Here is a 21,533-nt window from a genome sequence, read left to right as displayed (position 1 = left end):
TACAGACTTACATGTATTATATGTAATTTTAGGTATATAGATAATATTCCTTAAGACTTTTCAGACATCTTTACAACAGTAAAATGTGTTTTGTTTAATTTTACCCTTTTCTCTTTTCTACTTGTTTTTATTTTACTCCCTCTTTTTTTCTGTATTTATCTTCCCTCTCCCTAAATAAAAATCTTCCTTTACCATTTCCTCCTTCAAATCACTTTTTGTCCTCCCCGAAACAGGGTTTCTTTGTGTAGCTTTGGCTGTCCTCAAACTCACTGTGTAGACCAGGTTAGCCTCGAACTCCCAGAGTTCTGCCTGCCTCTGCCTGCTGAGTGCTGGGCTTAAGGGCATGTACCACTGCCCAGCTTCAAATCTCATATTTAAAACCCCTTAACCTGGGTATTTGGGAGGGCAGTGTTAATTTTGATTAAGACTGGTGTGTTGGTTTTGTTTTTTCATTCTGTGGGTCATACTTTTTGTGATGTCTGAGATGTCTCTATTAAGCTGTAGATCTCAAAGATTTTACCTTAGTTTTCCCTAAAGGTTTAATTTAACATTTAAATCATCTAGTTAATGTAAATTGTGAAGTTTAAGTTGAAGTTCCTTTTTGTTGTTGTTGTTGTTGTCGTTGTATCAGAGTCATCCATTGAATTGCTCTTCTGCAAAATGATTTGGTTATGCTTTATTGGTCTTTTTCTGGTGTTCTTCCAACCCCAGTCTATTTTCAGCTTTGTCCCTCTGTGAATAGTATAGAGTCTTGATTATTATGCCTATGCAATAAGTCTTAAAACTTGGCTAAAGTGGTTTCAAAATTTTATTGCTACTATTTGGTTCTTTGCCTTTCTATATTACTTTAAAAATGTGACCATCGCTGTGAAAATGCTTGTTAGGATTTTATAGGAATTGCATTAGATCTATAGTGATTACTATTTTGGGAGCACTGAGGTCTGTTTCTTTTTTGATTTATGAACACCATATTAACTATTCTCATTTATTTAAACATTTATTCTGTTGGCATTTTGTGATTTTATTTTATTTCTTTAGAATAAAGCCTGCATGTTTTGTTAGTTTTTTTTTTAAAGAAAATTTTTAAAAATGTAACCTTTTAAAAAATGTATGTGGGTATTTTGCCTGTATGTACCTTTGTCATGCAGTGCCCTCTGAGGCCCGAAGAGTGCATGGGATCCTCTGTGAGTAGAGTTGAATCTTAGTCCTCTTAGGACTCTTGCCTGTTAGATTTTTTTGTAATACTAAAGTAGTCCCTTCTTATGTGAGCAGATGTATAATAAATAGTATTACATTTTCATTTTCAAGTGCTCATTGTTAATATTTAGAAATGCAGTTAGGTTTTGCATGTTAATCTTTTGAGACCACTAGTTCTTTGTTGTTTGGGGTCACCTATAAATGTTAATAAGCTTAATTCTGTTTCAGCCTATGTGGTGTTTTTAATTCCCTTTATTATTGAACTGGCTGCAAGTTTCAAAACTGATAACTGAAATGTCTCACTCTAGACTCTCCATCTTTGAAGGAATGCATTTGTATAAGTGGAGATTTGCTTTAAAGAATGTTTTATCAAGTGAGAAAGTCAACTATAGTTTTCTGAATTTCTCTTGAGTGAATATTGGACTTTTTCAAATGCATTATTTGTATCTGTTAACATAACCAGGTGATTTTTCTCTCTAAAAATTTAATGAGCCAGTCTGTAGTAGTGGTACAGACCTTTAATACGGGTACTAGGGAAGCAAAAGCAGGTGCATCTCTGTGAGTCCAAGGCCAGCCTGGTCTACAGAGTGAACCACAGCTACACAGAAAAAAGAAACAACAACAACAAACCTGGTTCGGGGGGGAGAAAAGGGGTTTTGTTTTGTTTTTTGAGACAAGGTCTCGTGTAGCCTTGGACAGCTTTGAATTAAAAAAACAAAACAACAAAATTCCTACAACTGTAACCCCAGATCATGGGATTTACCACTCTTACAGAGACATACTTGGAGGTGAAACGCCAGTGCACATAAAATGAAAATAAAATAGTCACTAAGAAGCAAACAAGCCATGGTAATGGCATAATCCCAGCTCTTGGGAGGTAAAGGCCATGGATGGATCTCTCCTGAGTTTGAGGCCAGCCTGGTCTACAGAGCAAGTTCAGGGCAGTTAGGTCTACACAGAGGGACTCTTGTCTTAAAAAAACAAAACAAAAAATAATTAATGTGTATATGTATGTGCCTGAGTACATGTATATGTATAACACATATGTGTAAGAGCCTACAGAGGTCAGAAGATGGTATCATATACTTTGGAACTGGTTACAAGTGGTTGTGAGCCACCATATGGCTTCTGTGAACTAAATCCAACACCCTACAAGGACAGTGATTGCTCTTGATGATTGATTGGACCTTCTCACTGGACCCTGATCCTGAATTCCCTTGAAGGGAGCAGAGGCTAATCTTACTGCTCTATCTCCCAAATGCCAGGATTAAACTGCTCATACTATTGAATTATAGTGGTTTACAGTTTTTAGAAAATCTTTTTAAAATTTGTTTTTAATATGTGTGGGTGTGTGCTATGTCTGAGCACATGTGTGGAAGTCATAGGACAACTTCTGGTAATCATTTTTCTCCTTTGATCACTTGGATCATTCAGGTTGAACTCTGATTGTCAATCTTGGTAGTAAGTGCCTTTATGCACTGAGCTATCTGGCCAGGCCCTGTTTCCTTTTTAAATACTTTTTAAGCCTTGTATCTTTGGAATAAGCTCTAATTGTTTTTATATATCATTCTCTTTATATGTTGCTGGTCTACATTTGTGAATACTTTGTAGCCATATTTGCAAAATATACTGATTTGTAGTTTTCTGCTTCTTCTGACTTTGATATTAGGTTATTACTGGCTACAAAATGAGGTAAAAGTACTCTTCTTCCAGTTTTCTAGAAGAGAGTGTTTAAAATTGGTGTTAATTCTTAAAAGGTTTTATAGAATTCTCTGGAGAAATCATCAGGCCCCAGAGATCTCTCTCTTTTTTTTTTTTTTTTGGCAGGAGTTATATAAGTAATATATTCATATTTTCCTCTGTATAATTTTAATAATGTTTGTTTTCTGCAGCTTCTTTTCTCTGGTTTGCTTTAGGTTTAGTAAGCTCATTGTCTTTTTTTTGGAGAAAGAAATTCAGGTTGTGATTGAAATTCTTTACTCTTTGTTTTATGCAAGCTGGCAATTAACATTTGGGTTTTTCTGCAGCCCAGCTCTTTTCTTTCTTTTTTTTTTTTTTTTTTTTTGGTTCTTTTTTTTGGAGCTGGGGACCGAACCCAGGGCCTTGTGCTTCCTAGGTAAGCGCTCTACCACTGAGCTAAATCCCCAGCCCCCCAGCTATTTTCTGATCAAAGTATTTAGTAGTATACCTTTTCCCCCCCAACATTGCTTTAGCAGAATTTTACATATTTTGGTATGCCATATCTCCATTTTTTATTGGATATTTTTATTTACATTTCAAATGTTATTCTCTTTCCCGGTTTCCCATCTATATCTCCTTTTTTTTTTTTTTTTTGGTCAGTTCAATATATATTGTTTGGTATTTCCCATGAGACTTCCTTTGTCTGATGAATTACTTAGAAATCTGTTATTTTCCAAGTGTTTGGATTTTTGTTTATTGTGGCTTGATTACAGTTTTATCAGAAAACATCTTGTATGTTTTTAAATGGTCTTCTAAATGGTTGAGATTTGTTAAGTAAAGGAGACAGTATGCTGGTAAGCACCTGGGAGCACTTAGAAGCAATGTGAATATTAAGCTGGAGAGGTAGCTCAGTGGTTAAGAGCACTTTCTGTTCTTTCAGAGGACCTGGGTTCAGTTTCTAGCATGCACATGGTGGCTCATAACCATCTGTAATTCAGTTCTTTAGGACCCATCACCCTCTTTTGCACATGGCATGCCTGTGGCACACAGACATAAAAAGGGAAAACACTTATACAAATAAAGTAAATAAATCATTTTTTAAAAAATGAATGTATACTTGTTTTAGGGTGGATGTTTTATGTCAGATCCTGTTGTTTCCTGTTCTTTTACCTAGGTCTGTCAGTTGTAGAAAGTGAAGTGTTTATTTAGGTTGCCAATTTTTTTGTGTATTTTTATTTCCATTAGTTTTTGCTTCTTCATTTCTAGTTCCATAGGTATGTGCATTGACGTTTAAGATAGCTTTGCTTTCTGGTGGATTGACGCCTAACACAGTGTCATTTTTGCACTTTGTTTTGAGAACAACATTTAAGAGATGCTGTTGGAACTTTTCTCTCTTTTGATGAATGTGTGTGCTTAGTAAATCTTTAATCTTTTTGTCTTTCAGCTTAATGTGTATTACATTTGAAGTGAATTTTGTTTGCTTAGTAAATCAAATGTTTAGGTTTTCTGGAGGATGCTTTTTGTACATTTATTTTATTCTTCTAAATTAAGGCATGTTTTTCTGTGCCTTTGTCTATTTGTGAGTTTTAAAATAAAAAACTAACTATTTGTTACAGTATGTTAACTTTGAAATCATGTTAGTTTTTTCTACTTTCCAGAGTATTGTATTATCTTTGCTTTTTGAGACAAGGTCACTTCTCTTGCATGTATCCCAGGCTGACTCTTGAACGTGCTTTGTAGATGAAAATGATCTTGAACTTCTGATCCTTTTTCCCTATGGGCTTGAGCAATTGTGCCAGTTTTTCAGTGCTGGGAATCAAATATATAGAGCTTCCAGCACATCACACAATCACTCTACCAATTGAACTACATTTCTAGTCCTGGCTTCGTTACGATTGCAGTACCTCTTTGTTAGTTATTACTCTTAGTTTTTATCCGATGTCTGTCTTCAGCTGTTTGGATAGAAATTTCTTTTACCACCATTAGATGTACAAACACCAAAACCACATAAGAGTCTCATCCAAAACAAAACAAAAAACAAACTACCCCTCTTAGTCTCTGAACTTACTCTATGCTGGCCTATTCTTTAACCACCACCCAGCTCTCTAGGCTTGTCTTGTGGAAAAACTTTAATGCTTAGTTTTTTAACTTTTTTTTGCTTTGGCGTACAGGTGGGATGATTTTATAAATATTGTCATATACATGACTGCTTTTGAGAATACAAGTCCCCCAAATAGTCTCACTGGTCTATTGTATCAGAAATCTCTCAGAGGAGACTACTCTCTGCCACCATTCCTGACTCTAGAGGAAAATGCCTAGCGCCATCTGGGCTCCCTGTGCACAGGGTCCCGAGCGAAGGCGGTGCAAGCAAGCCCTTCTGGTTGCTGCCCTCACAGAGAGTTGAAACCCGGCTCTGAAGAGTGACTCCAGGCCGGAGACCAGAGGTGAGACCAACTTTTCTGCTGCAAGTGACCTGCCTGGTGGACTCAGGACACACAGAGGTGCAAAATTCCTCCGGGACCGGGCATTTCCAGTTTCTAGCTGGGGCCCAAACCTCGCTGATCCTGGCCCAAGCTCCCTGCTCCCAAACCCCGTGGGAGAAAGAGCTCATCGCCCAGAATGGTGGGCACTGCTGAGACTGCAGGGCAAGAGAGACCGCCAGGACTGCCAACCCTTGCCCACATCCCTGGCCCAAGAGGAAACTGTATAGGGCCTCTGGGAAAAGGAAGATAGGGGCACTCAATGCTACGATCCAGACACCGCCCGGATCTGAAGGGACCTGGTCGAACAGCTCCCTGCACCCAAACCCCGTGGAAGGGAGAGCTAGACTTTCAGAGGGGCAGACACACCTGGGAAGCCAGAGGAGACTACTCTCTACCCACATTTCTGACTCTAGAGGAAAACGCCTAGCGCCATACGGGCCCCCTGTGCACAGGATCCTGAGAGAAGGTGGAGCTGGCCCTTCTGGTTGTTGCCCTTATGCAGAGCTGAAACCCGGCTCTGAGGAGCGACTTCAGGCCCAAGACCAGAGGTAAGACCAACTTTTATGCTACAAGTGACCTGCCTGGTGGACTCAGGACACACACCCACAGGAAGAGCTGAAGACCCTAGACAGTAACACACCTGAAATCAGAACACTCTGTTCCCATAACTGGGTGAAAGAGAACAGGAAAACAGGTCTACAGCACTCCTGACACACAGGCTTATAGGACGGTCCAACCACTGTCAGAAATACCAGAACAAGGTAACACCAGAGACAACCTGATGGTAAGAGGCAAGCACAGGAACCCAAGCAACAGAAACCAAGACTACATGGCATCATCGGAGCCCAATTCTCCCACCAAAGCAAACAACACTGAATATCCAAACACACCAGAAAACCAAGATCTAGATTTAAAATCACATTTGATGGTGATGATGGAGGACTTCAAGAAAGATAGAAAGAACTCCATTAGAAAAATGCAGGAAAACACAAATAAACGAGCAGAAGCCTATAGAGAGTAAATGTAAAGATTCCTGAAAGGATTACAGGAAACCACAAACAGGTGAAGGAAGTAAAAATGGAAATAGAAGCAATAAAGAAAACACAAAGAGAGACAACCCTGGATGTAGAAAACCAAAGGAAGAGAGAAGGAGCCGTAGATACAAGCATTACCAACAGAATGCAAGAGCTAGAAGAGAGAATCTCAGGAGCAGAAGATTCCATAGAAATCATCGACACAACTGTGAAAGATAATGTAAAACAGAAAAAGATACTGGCCCAAAACATACAGGAAATCCAGGATACAGTGAGAAGATGAAACCTAAGGATAATAGGTATAGAAGAGAATGAAGACTCCCAGCTCAAAGGACCAATAAATATCTTCAACAAAATCATAGAAGAAAACTACCCTAACCTAAAGAAAGAGATGCCCATAAACATACAAGAAGCCTACAGAACTCCAAATAGATTGGACCAGAAAAGAAACACCTCCCATCACATAATAGTCAAAACACCAAATGCACAAAACAAAGAAAGAATATTAAAAGCAGTAAGGGGAAAATGTCAAGTAACATATAAAGGCAGACCTATCAGAATCACACCAGTTTTCTCACCAGAGACTATGAAAGCCAGAAGATCCTGGACAGATGTCATACAGACCCTAAGAGAACACAAATGCCAGCCGAGGTTACTCTATTCAGCAAAACTCAATTAACATAGATGGAGAAACGAAGATATTCCATGATAAAACCAAATATGCAAAATATCTTTCTACAAATCCAACCCTACAAAGGATAATAAATATAAAACCCAACACAAGGAGGCAAGCTACACCCTAGAAAAAGAAACTAATCGTTTTGCAACAAAACAAAGAGAAGACAAGCACACAAACATAATCTTATATCCAAACATGAATATAACAGGAAGCAACAATCCCTATTCCTTAATAACTCTCAACATCAATGGACTCAATTCCCCAATAAAAAGACACAGATTAACAAACTGGATACGCAATAAGGACCCAACGTTTTGCTGCCTACAGGAAACACACCTCAGAGACAAAGACAGACACTACCTCAGAGTAAAAGGCTGGAAAACCATTTCCAAGCAAATGGTCTGAAGAAGCAAGCTGCAGTAGCCATTCTAATATCGAATAAAATTGATTTTCAACCAAAAGTCATCAAAAAAGATAAGGGAGGAGGACACTTCATATTCATCAAAGGAAAAATCCACCCAGATGAACTCTCAATCCTAAATATCTATGCCCCAAATACAAGGACACCTACATATATAAAAGAAACCTTACTAAAGCTCAAAGCACACATTGCACCTGACACAATGATAGGAGGAGATTTCAACACTGCACTCTCATCAATGGACAGATCATAGAAACAGAAATTAAACAGAGACATAGACAGACTAAGAGAAGGCATGAACCAAATGGATTTACAGATATTTATAGAACATTCTGTCCTAGAACAAAAGGATATACCTTCTTCTCACCACCTCATGGTACTTTCTCCAAAATTGACCATATAATCGGTCATAAAACAGGCCTCAACAGATACAGAAAGATAGAAATAATCCCATGAGTCCTATCAGACTACCATGGGCTAAAGCTAGTCTTCAATAACAATAAGGAAAGAACGCCCACATATACATGGAAGTTGAACAGTGCTCTCCTCAATGATAACGTGGTCAAGGAAGAAATAAAGAAATTAAATACTTCTTTGAATTTAATGAAAATGAAGGTACAACATACCCAAATTTATGGCACACAGTGAAAGCTGTGGTAAAAGGAAAACTCATAGCTCTGAGTGCCTGCAGAAAGAAATAGGAGAGAGCATATGTCAGCAGCTTGACAGCACACCTAAAAGCTCTAGAACAAAAAGAAGCAAAATACTCAGGAGGAGTAGAAGGCAGGAAATAATCAAACTCAGAGCTGAAATCAATCAAGTAGAAACAAAAATGACTATACAAAGAATCAACAGAACCAAAAGCTGTTTCTTTGAGAACATCAACAAGATAGATAAACTCTTAGTGAGACTAAACAGAGGACACAGAGAGTGTGTCCAAATTAAAATCAGAAATGAAAAAGGAGACATAACAACAGAATCAGAGGAAATTCAAAAAATCATCAGATCCTACTACAAAAGCCTATATTCAACTAAACTTGAAAATCTACAGGAAATGGACAATTTCCTAGACAAATACCAGGTACCGAAGTTAAATCAGGAACAGATAAACCAGTTAAACAACCCCATAACTCCTAAGGAAATAGAAGCAGTCATTAAAGGTCTCCCAACCAAAAAAAGCCCAGGTCCAGACGGGTTTAGTGCAGAATTCTATCAAACCTTCATAGAAGACCTCATACCAATATTATCCAAACTATTCCACAAAATTGAAACATGGAGCGCTACTGAATTCCTTCTATGAAGCCACAATTACTCTTATACCTAAACCACACAAAGACCCAACAAAGAAAGAGAACTTCAGACCAATTTCCCTTATGTATATTGATGCAAAGATACTCAATAAAATTCTTGCAAACTGAATCAAAGAGCACATCAAAACAATCATCCATCATGATCAAGTAGGCTCATCCCAGGGATGCAGGGATGGTTTAATATATGGAAAACCATCAATGTACTCCACTATATAAACAAACTGAAAGATAAAAACCACATGGTCATTTCTTTAGATGCTGAGAAAGCATTTGACACAATTCAACACCCCTTCATGATGTAAGTCTTGGAAAGAACAGGAATTCAAGGGCCATACCTAAACATAGTAAAAGCCATATACAGCAAACCAGTAGCTAATATTAAACTAAATGGAGAGAAATTTGAAGCATTCCCACTAAAATCAGGGACTAGACAAGGCTGCCCACTCTCTCCCTACTTATTCAATATACTTCTCGAAGTTCTAGCCAGAGCAATCAGACCACCAAAGGAGATCAAAGGGTTACAGAGTCAAAAGGAAGAAGTCAAAATATCACTATTTGCAGATAATATGATAGTATATTTAAGTGATCTCAAAAGTTCCACCAGAGAACTACTAAACCTGATAAACACCTTCAGGAAAGTTGCTGGGTATAAAATTAACTCAAATAAATCAGTAGCCTTCCTCTATACAAAAGAGAAACAAGCCAAGAAAGAAATTAGGGAAATGACACCCTTCACGATAGTCCCAAATAATATAAAATACCTCGGTGTGACTTTAACCAAGCAAGATCTGTATGATAAGAACTTCAAGCTTCTGAAGAAAGAAATTGAAGAAGATTTCAGAAGATGGAAAGATCTTCATATAGTAGAAATGGCCATTTTGCCAAAAGCAATCTACAGATTCAATGAGATCCCCATCAAAATTCCAACCCAATTCTCCATAGAGTTAGACAGAACAATTTGGAAATTCATCTGGAATAACAGAAAACCCAGGATAGCTAAAACTATCCTCAACAATAAAAGAACTTCCGGGGGAATCACTACCTGAACTCAAGCAGTATTACAGAGCAATAGTGATAAAAACTGTATGGTATTGGTACAGAGACAGATAGATAGACCAGTGGAATGGAATTGAAGACCCAGAAATGAACCCACACACCTATGGTCACTTGATTTTTGACAAAGGAGCCAAAACCATCCAATGGAAAAAAGATAGCATTTTCAGCAAATGGTGCTGGTTCAACTGGAGGTCAACATGTAGAAGAATGCAGATCGATCCATTCTTATCACCCTGTACAGAGCTTAATTTCAAATGGATCAAGGACCTCCACATCAAACCAGATACACTCAAACTAATAGAAGAAAAAATGGGGAAGAATCTCGAACACATGGGCACTGGAGAAAATTTCCTGAACAAAACACCAATGGCTTTATGCTCTAAGATCAAGAATCTACAAATGTGATCTCACAAAACTGCAAAGCTTCTGTAAGGCAAAGGACACTGTTGTTAGGACAAAACGGCAACCAACAGATTCAGAAAAGACCTTTACCAGTCCTACAACTGATAGAGGGCTTATATCCAAAATATACAAAGAACTCATGACGTTAGATTGCAGGGAGACAAATAACCCTATTAAAAAATGAGGTTCAGAGCTAAACAACGAATTCACAGCTGAGGAATGCCGAATGGCTGAGAAACACCTAAAGAAATGTTCAACATCTTTAGTCATAAGGGAAATGCAAATCCAAACAACCCTGAGATTTCACCTCACACCAGCGAGAATGGCTAAGATGAAAAACTCAGGTGACAGCAGATGCTGGCAAGGATGTGGAGAAAGAGGAACACTCCTCCATTGTTGGTGAGATTGCCGACTGGTCCAACCATTCTGGAAATCAGTCTGGAGGTTCCTCAGAAAATTGGACATTGAACTACCTGAGGACCCAGCTATACCTCTCTTGGGCATATAGCCAAAAGATGCCTAAACATATAACAAAGACACATGCTTGACTATGTTCACAGCCGCCTTATTTATAATAGCCAGAAGCTAGAAAGAACCCAGATGCCCTTCAACGGAGGAATGGATACAGAAAATGTGGAACATCTACACAATGGAATATTACTCAGCTATCAAAAACAATAACTGTATGAAATTCATAGGCAAATGATGGTACTGGAAAATATCCTGAGTGAGATAACCCAATCACAGAAAAAAACACCTGGTATGCATTCATTGATAAGTGGATATTAGCTCAAATGCTCGAAATACCCTAGAAGCACAGAACACATGAAACTCAAGAAGGATGACCAAAATGTGAATGCTTCATTCCTTCTTTAAAAGGGGAAGAAGAATATCCTTGGCAGGGAATAGGGAGGCAATGTTTAGAACAGGGGCTGAAAGAACACCCATCAGAGCCTGCCCCACATGTGGCCCATACATATACAGCCAGCAAAGTAGATGAGATGGATGAAGCAAAGAAGTACAGGCTGACAGGTACCGGATGTAGATCTCTCCTGAGAGACACAGCCAGAATATGTCAAATATATAGGCGAATGCCTGCAGCAAACCACTGAACTGAGTAGGGATCCCCAATGAAGGAATCAGAGACAGAACTGAAAGTGTTTGAAGGGGCTTGAGAACCCATATGAACAACAATGCCAACCACCCAGAGCTTCCAGGAACTAAGCCACTACCCAAAGACTATACATGGACTGACTCTGTGCTCCAACTAAATAGGTAGGAATGAATATCCTAGTAAGAGCACCAGTGGAAGGGGAAGCCCTTGGTCCTGCCAAGACTGAACCCCTAGTGACTGTGATTTTTGGGGGGAGAGCGGTAATGGTAGAATGGGTAGGGGAACACTCATATAGACGGGGAGGGTTTAGGGGGATGTTGGCCTGGAAGCCACTAAAGGGAATAACAATTCCAATGTAAGTAGGAAATATTCAATTTAATAAGGATGGAGCGGAAAGAAAAAAGTGAAATCTCTCATTTGCTCCCAAACTCATCTTGATTCTCAAAGTTTGTGATAGCCTTCCACATAGCAAAATTTTATGAACAGCACTTGCTGCCTACCTGTCCGCATTCTCTGTTATGTGAAACAGATGAGGCCCTTGGTCTCTTATCTCTCATATAGATAGAAACAGACATAAACAATATATTCTTTACTGTTGGGTTCAAGATATATGTGAATGAAATTCATTCTGCTAGTTGCCCATGCCCTATAGGCTGTCCAGAGGTAGGTTGGAAAAGCAAATAATGTAAAGAGGCTCCTTCGTTCAGGTTTTAGAATGACTTCTTATTGTCTGTATACCTTAATGTTATATAATCCTACAAAATTACTTCAGTCGCTGTCCAGTTTGTGTGCATTTATTTGTTTAATGGCTCGTTAATAATATTTATGGGGAGAAGGTATCTTAGAGCTCCCCAGATTGCCAACTAAACAAAACACAACATATGTTGAACTAAGGTATTATGAAGTGTGCCTGTAGTCCTAGCAGATGAGGCAGGAGGCTCATAAGTTAAAGGCCAGTTGGCCTGTGTAGTGAGACCCTGTCTCAAAAACAGCAAACTTGGAAAACAAAACAGTGAAATATGTGTGTAAATATAAAACTATTTTTATTATTTCTGAAGTGTATGTAGTTCTCTGGCACTAAAAGTCACTCAAACATGTACAACTATCTACCATTTAATTCCAAATGATTTGGCTTCTTTTACATTCTTAGTTCTATTTGACCTCTGTGTTACATTTCCCTTGTTCTTAAGTTCTTTCTAAGTGTTTCCTTCAGTTTCCTTGAGGTTCTTATTTCTTTATTACTCTGTGATTCCCATTGTACATTTTTGCATTGTTTAGCTCTCAAATGCCGTTGTTTCTGGGGATTTTATTCTTCACTCTGTTATTTCTTCTTTCATCTACTTTTGTTGTATAACTGCATCTGTTTTCACGGGCTACAAATACCCTTATGACTTCCAAATGTGACTCAAAGTTGGGGGGCAGGGGAAGACGTTTGAAGTAAAACTCAAATTGTTAGCTGCCATTTTGTTATCCGTAACTTAAGCTCCTTGGAGACCTTTAATTTAGTGTGTCCAAAACATTTTCTAGTTTATAGAAGCCAACATACAGGCTAGAAAATATAGTATAAACATTCTTAAACACATATAATCGTTCTCAGCTCATCCCTGTCAAGTTATTCAGAGAGTTTTTGTCTGCACTCAGTTTTAATGTTTAATTCAGTCTTTTATCTGGTTGTGGTTATGTTTTTTTTTTTCTTTTTTCTTTTTTTCGGAGCTGGGGCCTGAACCCAGGGCCTTCCGCTCGCTAGGCAAGCGCTGTTCCACTGAGCTAAATCCCCAACCCCTGTGGTTATGTTTTTAACATCCTCCTAATTGCTCCTTTTCTACCCATGTCTTCTAGTTCTAATGCGTCATCTTATTTTATTGCCAGATTGTACTTAATTAAAGATGTCATATGTCACTGTCCTTTTTCCTCTTAAATTCTTGTTTCCAAATGGTATTGAAAGATAAAACACTCAAATTCCTACCCTGTTGTGCTATACTTTTAATGTCCCCTACCTTATTTTTTACAGTTTTACCACCTACATGTTGTTCTTACCCTTTCTAGTCAGGAGCACTCTTGTTTTCCTCCAACTCCTTGCTTTTCTTCTTTGCTTTACCCTGTCTTCATCTTACTCATGCTTAGGTTTTAAAAGCCCTCAAAATTAGTCTTTTCTGTTTATGTATACCCTACTTAAAATAGTTGGCAGGTACTTTGTATTTGGTTTCTTGCTTTACTTCTGAACTTTGAGAGTGATGTTTTTGTTATTTTCTTCTCCGGTTCTCTACAGAAGAAAAGATGATTTATATAAATGATAATATCACCTTTAAGAAATGCAGAATTCTTTTTTAATTTTAAACATTTATGTATGCATATATGTGTGTGTATACACCATGAGTGGGTAGATGCCTTCAGAGGTCAGAAGAGGGTTTTCAGAACCCCTGAAACTGGAGTAACAAGCCTGATGTGGGTGCTGGAAATCAAACTCAGGTCTTCTGGAAGAGCAGCAAATTATCTAACCATCGACTGGGCCATCTCTGTAGCCCCATATTAATTTTATAGAACTTGGGAGGCATTCTTGCCCTAATTTATGGCTGCATATTCACATTGCTTGTATTGCACAGCTTTTCTACTGATCAGAGTGGAAGCCTGAGCCCCTCTTCTTTACTCTAGTGTGTGTAAACTCTCCTTAACCTTAGTTGGTGTATGCTTTAATTACACTAGATAATCTTTCCATTAATTTTATTTCTTAAAACATCTTGTGTTATGTCTATGGATGGTACTGAAAAACATAGATCATCCCACCTTAATATAAAGTTAAAATATTTGATGGTAGGTCCAAACATCTAGTAGACAGATGCAGCTGGTAGAGGTGGCCAGATTTTCATTAATAAGTATATTACCAAGCTCAGTCATCTAGCAAAAGACAGGCAGAATTGTTGCATTTAACAATATGACCTGAGTTTACTCTTAAGATTTTTAACTACATGACTAAAATGAATAAGTTGTCTGTTATTCCTAGCAATAGGGAGGCAAACTATAGTCAAACTAAAAGTGGGAATATTCAGGACTTCACATGCTTAACCTAGTCTCAATGTGATATGAGTTATAGAGATAGCTGCTAATTTTCACTTTACAGTCAAGAGAACACAGGCTCACAAAGGTTATTTCATCTGTCTTGTCACTAGCCTATAAGTACAAGTGTGTTTTTTCTTTGGAATGTAATTGTTTAATTTTTTTTAAGCTTGAAAAATTGTGACCTATCTGGAATTCATCACTTTATTAGTATGATCCAAAATCTTTGTTCTCTATAATAGTAATCATAAACTGCATAAAGAGGAAGAGCAATTCTTTGTAATGAAGACATTTTAGAATTACCTGTACTGTGCCTTCTACTCTATCATATAGCAAGATACAGTTTCAGTACAAGCATTCCCTTGGTTGTTTGGATTACTACACTTTCACAGTGCCCACCACTTGTTTACATAGGTAAATGTTTAGTTTTGAAAAGCCAAAAGCTTCTGTTTCTCTTTTCCTGTTTGTTGTCCTAGAAGGTACATTAAGAAAGTAAGCCCTGTGAACACCTAGTATGTTTTTGTAGTTAAATATGTGTACAACTTCATATGTGATTATGTATGTTTTAGTTTAAATTTTATGCTTCGTTAATTATTATTTAGGTATTATGTAAAGCTTTTTTAGTCACAAATGTAGGGCTTTGCTGAACACCTGTGAAATGAAGATAAATTTAGAAGGGTAAGTGGAATGTAAAATTTCATATTCTTGTAAAGTGAGTATGTGAATCATAATCACATGAAGTCAGCCTAGTAATTTTCCTACTCTACTAGAAGATTTAGAAAGTTAAAAAAAAAAGCTATATATGTAATTAAAAAAAATAGAACCTTGCTCTTCCCTATGTAACCTTGTAAAGGGTACTAAATGAGCGCAAGGCAAATTGAAGAGAAGACATTAAATATTCAAACCAGAAAATATTCTAGTGTGCTAACACTAGCTGCTGTTTGTCTTTTCTTTAGGATGGATTGGATGCTTTGGTTTATGATTTGGATTTTCCTGCCTTAAGAAAAAACAAAAATATTGACAACTTTCTAAGCAGATGTAAGTACTTTTTATAGAGTTTATTGTTGCTGTACATGGAACTGTATCAGATATTCAAGCCTCTTTCCCCTTCTGTTGCATTCTTATTATTTATCTGAATTCTATGTAATATTAGTACAAAGACTGACACTAGCTGCTGCACTAACAAGGTACCTTGTGAATGAAATTTTAGAAGCTAGTTTAGATGCCTGTCAAGAACATGTACAAAGTAGTTTGGGTAAAGGAGGATGAAAAGTATATAGCTAAAATAAAAATATGTATTTTAAAATGTATATATGTGCATATTCAAGTTTTAACACTATTATTTGATTCCTATCTTTGTTTATAAAAGAGTTAATTACTGTATTTGGAAACCTACAGGTAAAAATTGGTACATATGACAAACCATCATAAAATTAAAATGTTTTCTCCTTGACAGCTGTTTATATATGCTTATTATAGGTGTTCTTTTCTAAAAATTTAGATTTTGAAATCATTTAAAAATGTGATTTAAGTTAAATTAGTTTGGAATTTTAAAAAATTGTAGTAAGAAGTAGATTGTAAAATCCTTCCTAGCCCATTTATTTCTGTTCCAAAGTCTTAATTTAGTCATATAAAATAGTTGTATTTTTTGTTGTTGTTGTAATTTCTTTTTGTTATTTCTACACAGTAGAGTTTGAATTACTTATTTTATACTTTTGTCAGATTTTTCTTCAAAATCAGTTTTAATTTTGTCATGGGAGTTCGGTACCAAATTCTGATTTGCGAATCATTTTTTTCCTCAGTCATGAAAATTTAACTCAGTTCTTTGCACATACGTGCAAGTAGTCTACCATTGAGTTACATCCCCATCTCTCTAAATTGAGAAACTTTAGGTAGAAAGTTCTTGCTAATGTCTTGTAACTGAAAGAATTGGACAGTTCTGTCAGTTTGTTTATTGCTGTACTACAGAACATAGTGAAATAACCAAAGATGGCCTACTTTTTATTTGGTGGTAGACAAAGGGCAGGGGGTGATCATCAGTCTAGAGGTAGAAGGTAGAGTATAATTTTGATATAATATGACATACTGGGAAAATAACCTTTTTAATCTACTATTCTTTTCTATCTGTTTCCTTTGTTTCAAACCACAACCCAAGATAACCTTGAACTCACAACAGTGCCCTGCCTCACACTTGAAAACTAGCATTCTGTATGTGAGCCACAATACCCAACTTAATTTTACTACTTTATTGCTTTTGTAATATTAAATATTCCATGTACTACATTTTATAAATAGAAACTTTAGCTAAGAGAGAAATAGTGAAGTCAAATGAAAGTAAAAATTTAAAGTGACCTTTTAAATTTAAATTTTAATTTATATAACATTTTTGGAATATTAAGCTAGAGAAAAATGCAAGAAAAGTAATATTAATAAAACAAAACTTGAACAAATCATGCATACTGATTGTTTCTACCATAGTACAGAAATCAGTGTATTTTGTGATAGTAGTATATTAATAAGGGAATATATATTATTAGATGCAGAAAAACAATGCAATAAAATTTATATTCATAAATATCTTATGAAAGAAGTTTAATCTCAATAAAGGAAACCTGTAACTTAGATTTAATTCTTTTGTATGCACATATCCAGTTTTCCTAATTTTATTTGTTGAAAGGCAGTCTCTTTTCTTAGTGTATGTTTTGGCATGTGTAAAGGTAACTTTTATTCCCCTAATGTAATTATCATCTCCAAGGCTTAATGCCTCAGTCTGCTAACCTAGTCCTAGAACCTTCTAGCTTTCGTATAGTCTTATCAGGCCTAGAATGTTTCAGCCTTTAAGACTTACTGATGAATAAGCTCACCCTTCTTTGTTCTTTCTGAGTTCTGGATTGTTCAACTCAGCTATTCTGGCTCAAATTCCTCTCTAAGCTGATAGATTCAGTCTAGCTTCTCTCTAATTCTCTGACTGAATTGTTCTCATACTAACTTTGGCAATATGTTCTAGTCTTCTGGCTCCTTCTCATTCTCTCTCTCTTTGCAACCTGTCTCTCTGTAACTGTCCTTGTAAGACTGCCTCCTTTCTTTCTCTGCAGTGCTTCCTCAAGTAGCTTCCTTTTCTTCTCCCTTCTCATGTGAGTTGAGCATATCCAATTCTGTAAAATCTTTGTCTGATCTGCCACTTCGTCTGCCACTCAATTAGACATCACTTTGAAACATGGGTGCTTCCTTCTACAAATAACTTTACCTTTATTGTTTGAGATTAAAGGTGTCTAAGGGTCTGTTTGTATTCCAGCCAGAGGGATTAAAGGTGTGTGGTAAGGAAGGGTATGTCTGTACTCCCGCCAGAGTAGCAGCAAAATTTATAATTATTTGCAAACTGAAAAGTTTGCTTATGACCTATGCCTGTAATCTTGCAGTTAGGAGGCTTGCATTTGAGGCCATCTTGAACTTCATAGTGAGGAAAAAGCTTAGAAGAAAGAGGGGACACTTACTGGACATGGACTGCAGGCTAGTAAAAATATAATGGTTGAGGGATTGAGTTAAGATAGGAATATTGTTAAGATGAAAAGCAAATATATGTGTATGCGCTAGAAGGTATTCATTCAGCATATACAGGCATGCATGGTGCTAACCTGTCAGTTCTCTAGTCCTTCATTTGTTTTCAGCATAGGAGTCAGCATTGCAATTTGCAATGGGGGTGCAAATAAGTGGGAGGTTTATTGGCGATGAGAAAAACACAAAAATGTGAAATATGGCATCTTACTTGGGGTTTCTATTATTGTCATAAAACATCAGGACCAAAGACATAGATAGGAAAGGGTTTCTTTTGACTTACATTTCCACATTGTAGTCCATCATTTAAGGGACTCAGGGTAAAAACTTGGAAATAGGAACTGATGCAGAAACAATGGAGGAATACTGCTTTGCTGGATTGCTCCTCACAGCTTGCACAGACTCCTTTCTTATATCACCAGCCCAGGAGTGGCAACGCATACTACAAACTGGCCCTCCCAAATCAATAATTAATCAAGAAAATGCCCCCAACAAGCTTGCTCAAAGGCCAAGTGAATATATTTTCTCACTTGAAGTTTTCTTCTCACTTTTTAAATGACTCTGGCTTATGCCAAGTTTACATAAAAATAGCCAGTACATATGCTGTATTGTAGAGTGGGAGAATATTAGAAATTAGAGTGTATATTGAAAGTAAATTTCCTAATTCCATGATTATTAAAGCTAGCTTGATATGTATGATTATGAGTTTAAATAAGAAATGCAGTTTTATGTGCTTATCTAGACATGCTGAGCTGCATAAGTGCAAATTTCGAATAACTGGAGAATTCAATTTAAAATAGGATTGTGGTTTTGCCAAACTAAGTGCAGAAGAATGCAAGGTACATGGAAGAGAGTGATCATCTAAGTCTTTAAGGATTAAAACAAGAGAAATTTGGAGAAGTCAGTAAACGAAAGACTTGTATAGTTTTCCTGAGAGTCAGTAGATTTGCAGCCACAGTGGCGACTGACGTCACCTGTTGTGCGTCTGGGACCAGTGTCTTAAGTGAGGTGAGAGAGAAGAGGCCATTTATCACTTGAGAGCTTCAGAAAAAAGTGTCCCCCGGTGAGAACCTGGTTTCTTTAAAGCCCAAGATAAGGGTAATTTTTACATTTTTAATAATTGGAAAGTTAAAAGAGGAGAAGGAGGAATAATATGAAAGTAAAATGATCTCAAATCCAGATTTCAGTATTTATAAATAACAGCTTTATTGGAACATTGTCGTGCTTCGGTTTTTATTTGTTTGTTTGTTTGTTTCTTGTTTTGTTTTTTTTTCCAGATAGGGTTTTTCTGTGTAGACCAGGCTGGCCTTAAATTCTGAAATTCACCTTCCTCTGCCTCTTGAGTGCTGGGATCAAAGTTGTTCTCCACCACACCCAGCATCATACTCAGGTTTTAATGCCTCATTTGTGACTGGTTTTATCATCCAGTGGTTCAGTTGGATACATAAGTGGCCATTTCATTGCTTATGCAGTATAGTGAATGCCACATGTATCAAATGTTTTAGTTTTTATTTTAGTATATACTTGTTCTCAGGTATGTACTTTGTGTATCACAGGAATAGAAAAAAATGTACTGTAAATGTCCTTTTGAGGCATGTTGGAATATGGGTTATTCTTATCAAGTTAGGTAGTAAAACATTTCTATTGTGCAGTTGACAGAATAGCTGTGCTAAAGAGTACAGTGTGCAGTGATATTATCAGACTGATTACTAATACTCCCAATGCAGAGGACAGCAATAGTTATAAAGAACTAGAGCACCCAAAGTGGAATAGTTTCATCACAGTAGAATTCCTTCACCAAAAAATAAAAAATAAATAAAAGCAAAGGAAGCAAGGCCTCAGTCTTCTATGTTTACTACTGACTACTGTTTTTTAGCCCAACAAAGTTATTCACTAATGGTATGTGATAAATGGCAGCCAAATAAATATGACAGAGAAACACTTTCTTAACATTGTTAGCTTTAGGGTAGAGTGCTTGGACCTGGGTGTAGTTAGAATTTGGACAAGAATAATTGCTCAAAGAATTAAGGAAAAAGAACAGCCATTACAATTTAAATGTTTTAAAGTCTATTTGAGCTTCTTATGTAGTAGCCCAGGCTTGTCTGAAACTCAGTCCTTTTGCCTCCACCTTTCAAGTGCTGGGTTTGTAGGCATGCATTCCCATGCTTAGTTTTGGCTTCAGTCTATCTGAGATAGTGCGCCTTAGAAGTTATCCTGTCCGGGTAGACTGTAGAAAGCTTGGTCTTATTTCCTTTATCATATACATTATTATTTATGAAAGTTCTCTTAGGGTTTTACTGCTGTGAACAGGCACCATGACCAAGGACAACATTTAATTACAGATTCAGTTCACTCCATTATTGTCAAGGGAAGAGCGTGGCAGCATCCAGGGAGGCATGGTGCAGGCAGAGCTAAGAGTTGTACATCTTCATATGAAGGCTGCTAGTGGAAGACTGACTTCCAAGCAGTAAGAATAAGGCCCTAAGGCCCACAGCCACAGTGACATACCTACTCCCAACAAGGCCACACCTCCAAATAGTGCCATTCCCTGGACCAAACATATACAAACGATCACAAAAGTGAAATAAACATAATTGCTTACTTATTTCTCTTCTCTCTAGAACAATGATTCTGAACTGGTGAGTTAAAACCCTTTTGGGAGTCAAACTACCTTTTCACAGGGATTCCTAAGACCATCAGAAAACATAAATATTTACATTCCAATTCCTAACAGTAGCAAGATTACAGTTATGAAGCAGAAATAAAAACAATTTTATGCTTAGGGTCACCACAGCATGAGGAACTGAATTAAAGGGTCACAGCATTATAAAGATTTGAGAATCATGGTTTTAGAACATGGCCTGCATGGGCCTGTTTCTCCCCATGTTCAAGAATAATATGCACTACTTAGAGACTGTGAGTGAATATTTATATTACAAGTATCCTTAATTCTCATCCCCACATCTTGTTCCTTTATAAGTTCCCTCATTTTAAGATGTTATATATGCCTCCTGCTTCTGTTTTTCTTAGTGCTGCTATGAGATGATAATAGAGGACAAAAAGCTGTGCTCTCTAATCCTTAATGGTTTTCCTGTTTATTCATGCCCTAATCTTGTGTATTTTGATATTAATTGGGATTTTTTAATAAATCTGATTATATGCTAGTAATGAGGACTAATAGTCATATTTTAGAATATTCTATGTTAGCATAATATAAGCTATAGAGCTCCCAAGATTATTTATATGTAAAGGGGAGGGTAAAATGACCAATAGTGTGAGAGAGATTAATTTATCTTGGATTCTTACCAAGCAACTATTAGATAGGAAGAGCTAGGTGTAGAGATGCACACCTTTAATCCTATTACTTAGGCAGAGCCAGATAGATCAGTTCGAGCCCACACAGTGAGTTCCAAGACAGCTAGGGCCGCATAGTTGAGACCATACTTAACATCCTCTTGGTTCCCCCCCCTCCCCAAATAATAAAAATAGGAAGGTGCTGTGCCATGGAAAACAAATAAGACTATTATACTGGTCTTTTCTTGACTTGT

At 37.0% G+C, this 21,533-nt stretch overlaps 1 protein-coding gene across 3 annotated transcripts in view; it reads left to right on the top strand.

Moving 5' to 3' along the window:
* Window positions 1-21,533, top strand: part of Rock1 (Rho-associated coiled-coil containing protein kinase 1) — a 121,859-nt gene that overhangs the window by 20,852 nt on the left and 79,474 nt on the right. For all 3 annotated transcript variants that reach the window (NR_171200.1, XM_006254401.5, NM_001389239.1), the window contains exon 2: window positions 15,387-15,468. Coding sequence is in view for 2 of the 3 variants with exons in the window: in XM_006254401.5 (XP_006254463.1) it covers window positions 15,387-15,468 (82 nt within the window). In the remaining variant the exon portion in view is untranslated. The remainder of the gene's footprint in view (window positions 1-15,386; window positions 15,469-21,533) is intronic.

This window comes from Rattus norvegicus, chromosome 18 (genome assembly GCF_036323735.1).
Source record: "Rattus norvegicus strain BN/NHsdMcwi chromosome 18, GRCr8, whole genome shotgun sequence".
Lineage (NCBI taxonomy): Eukaryota > Metazoa > Chordata > Mammalia > Rodentia > Muridae > Rattus > Rattus norvegicus.
Note: the sequence above shows the minus strand (reverse complement) of the source record. Positions and strands in the feature narration are given on the sequence as shown.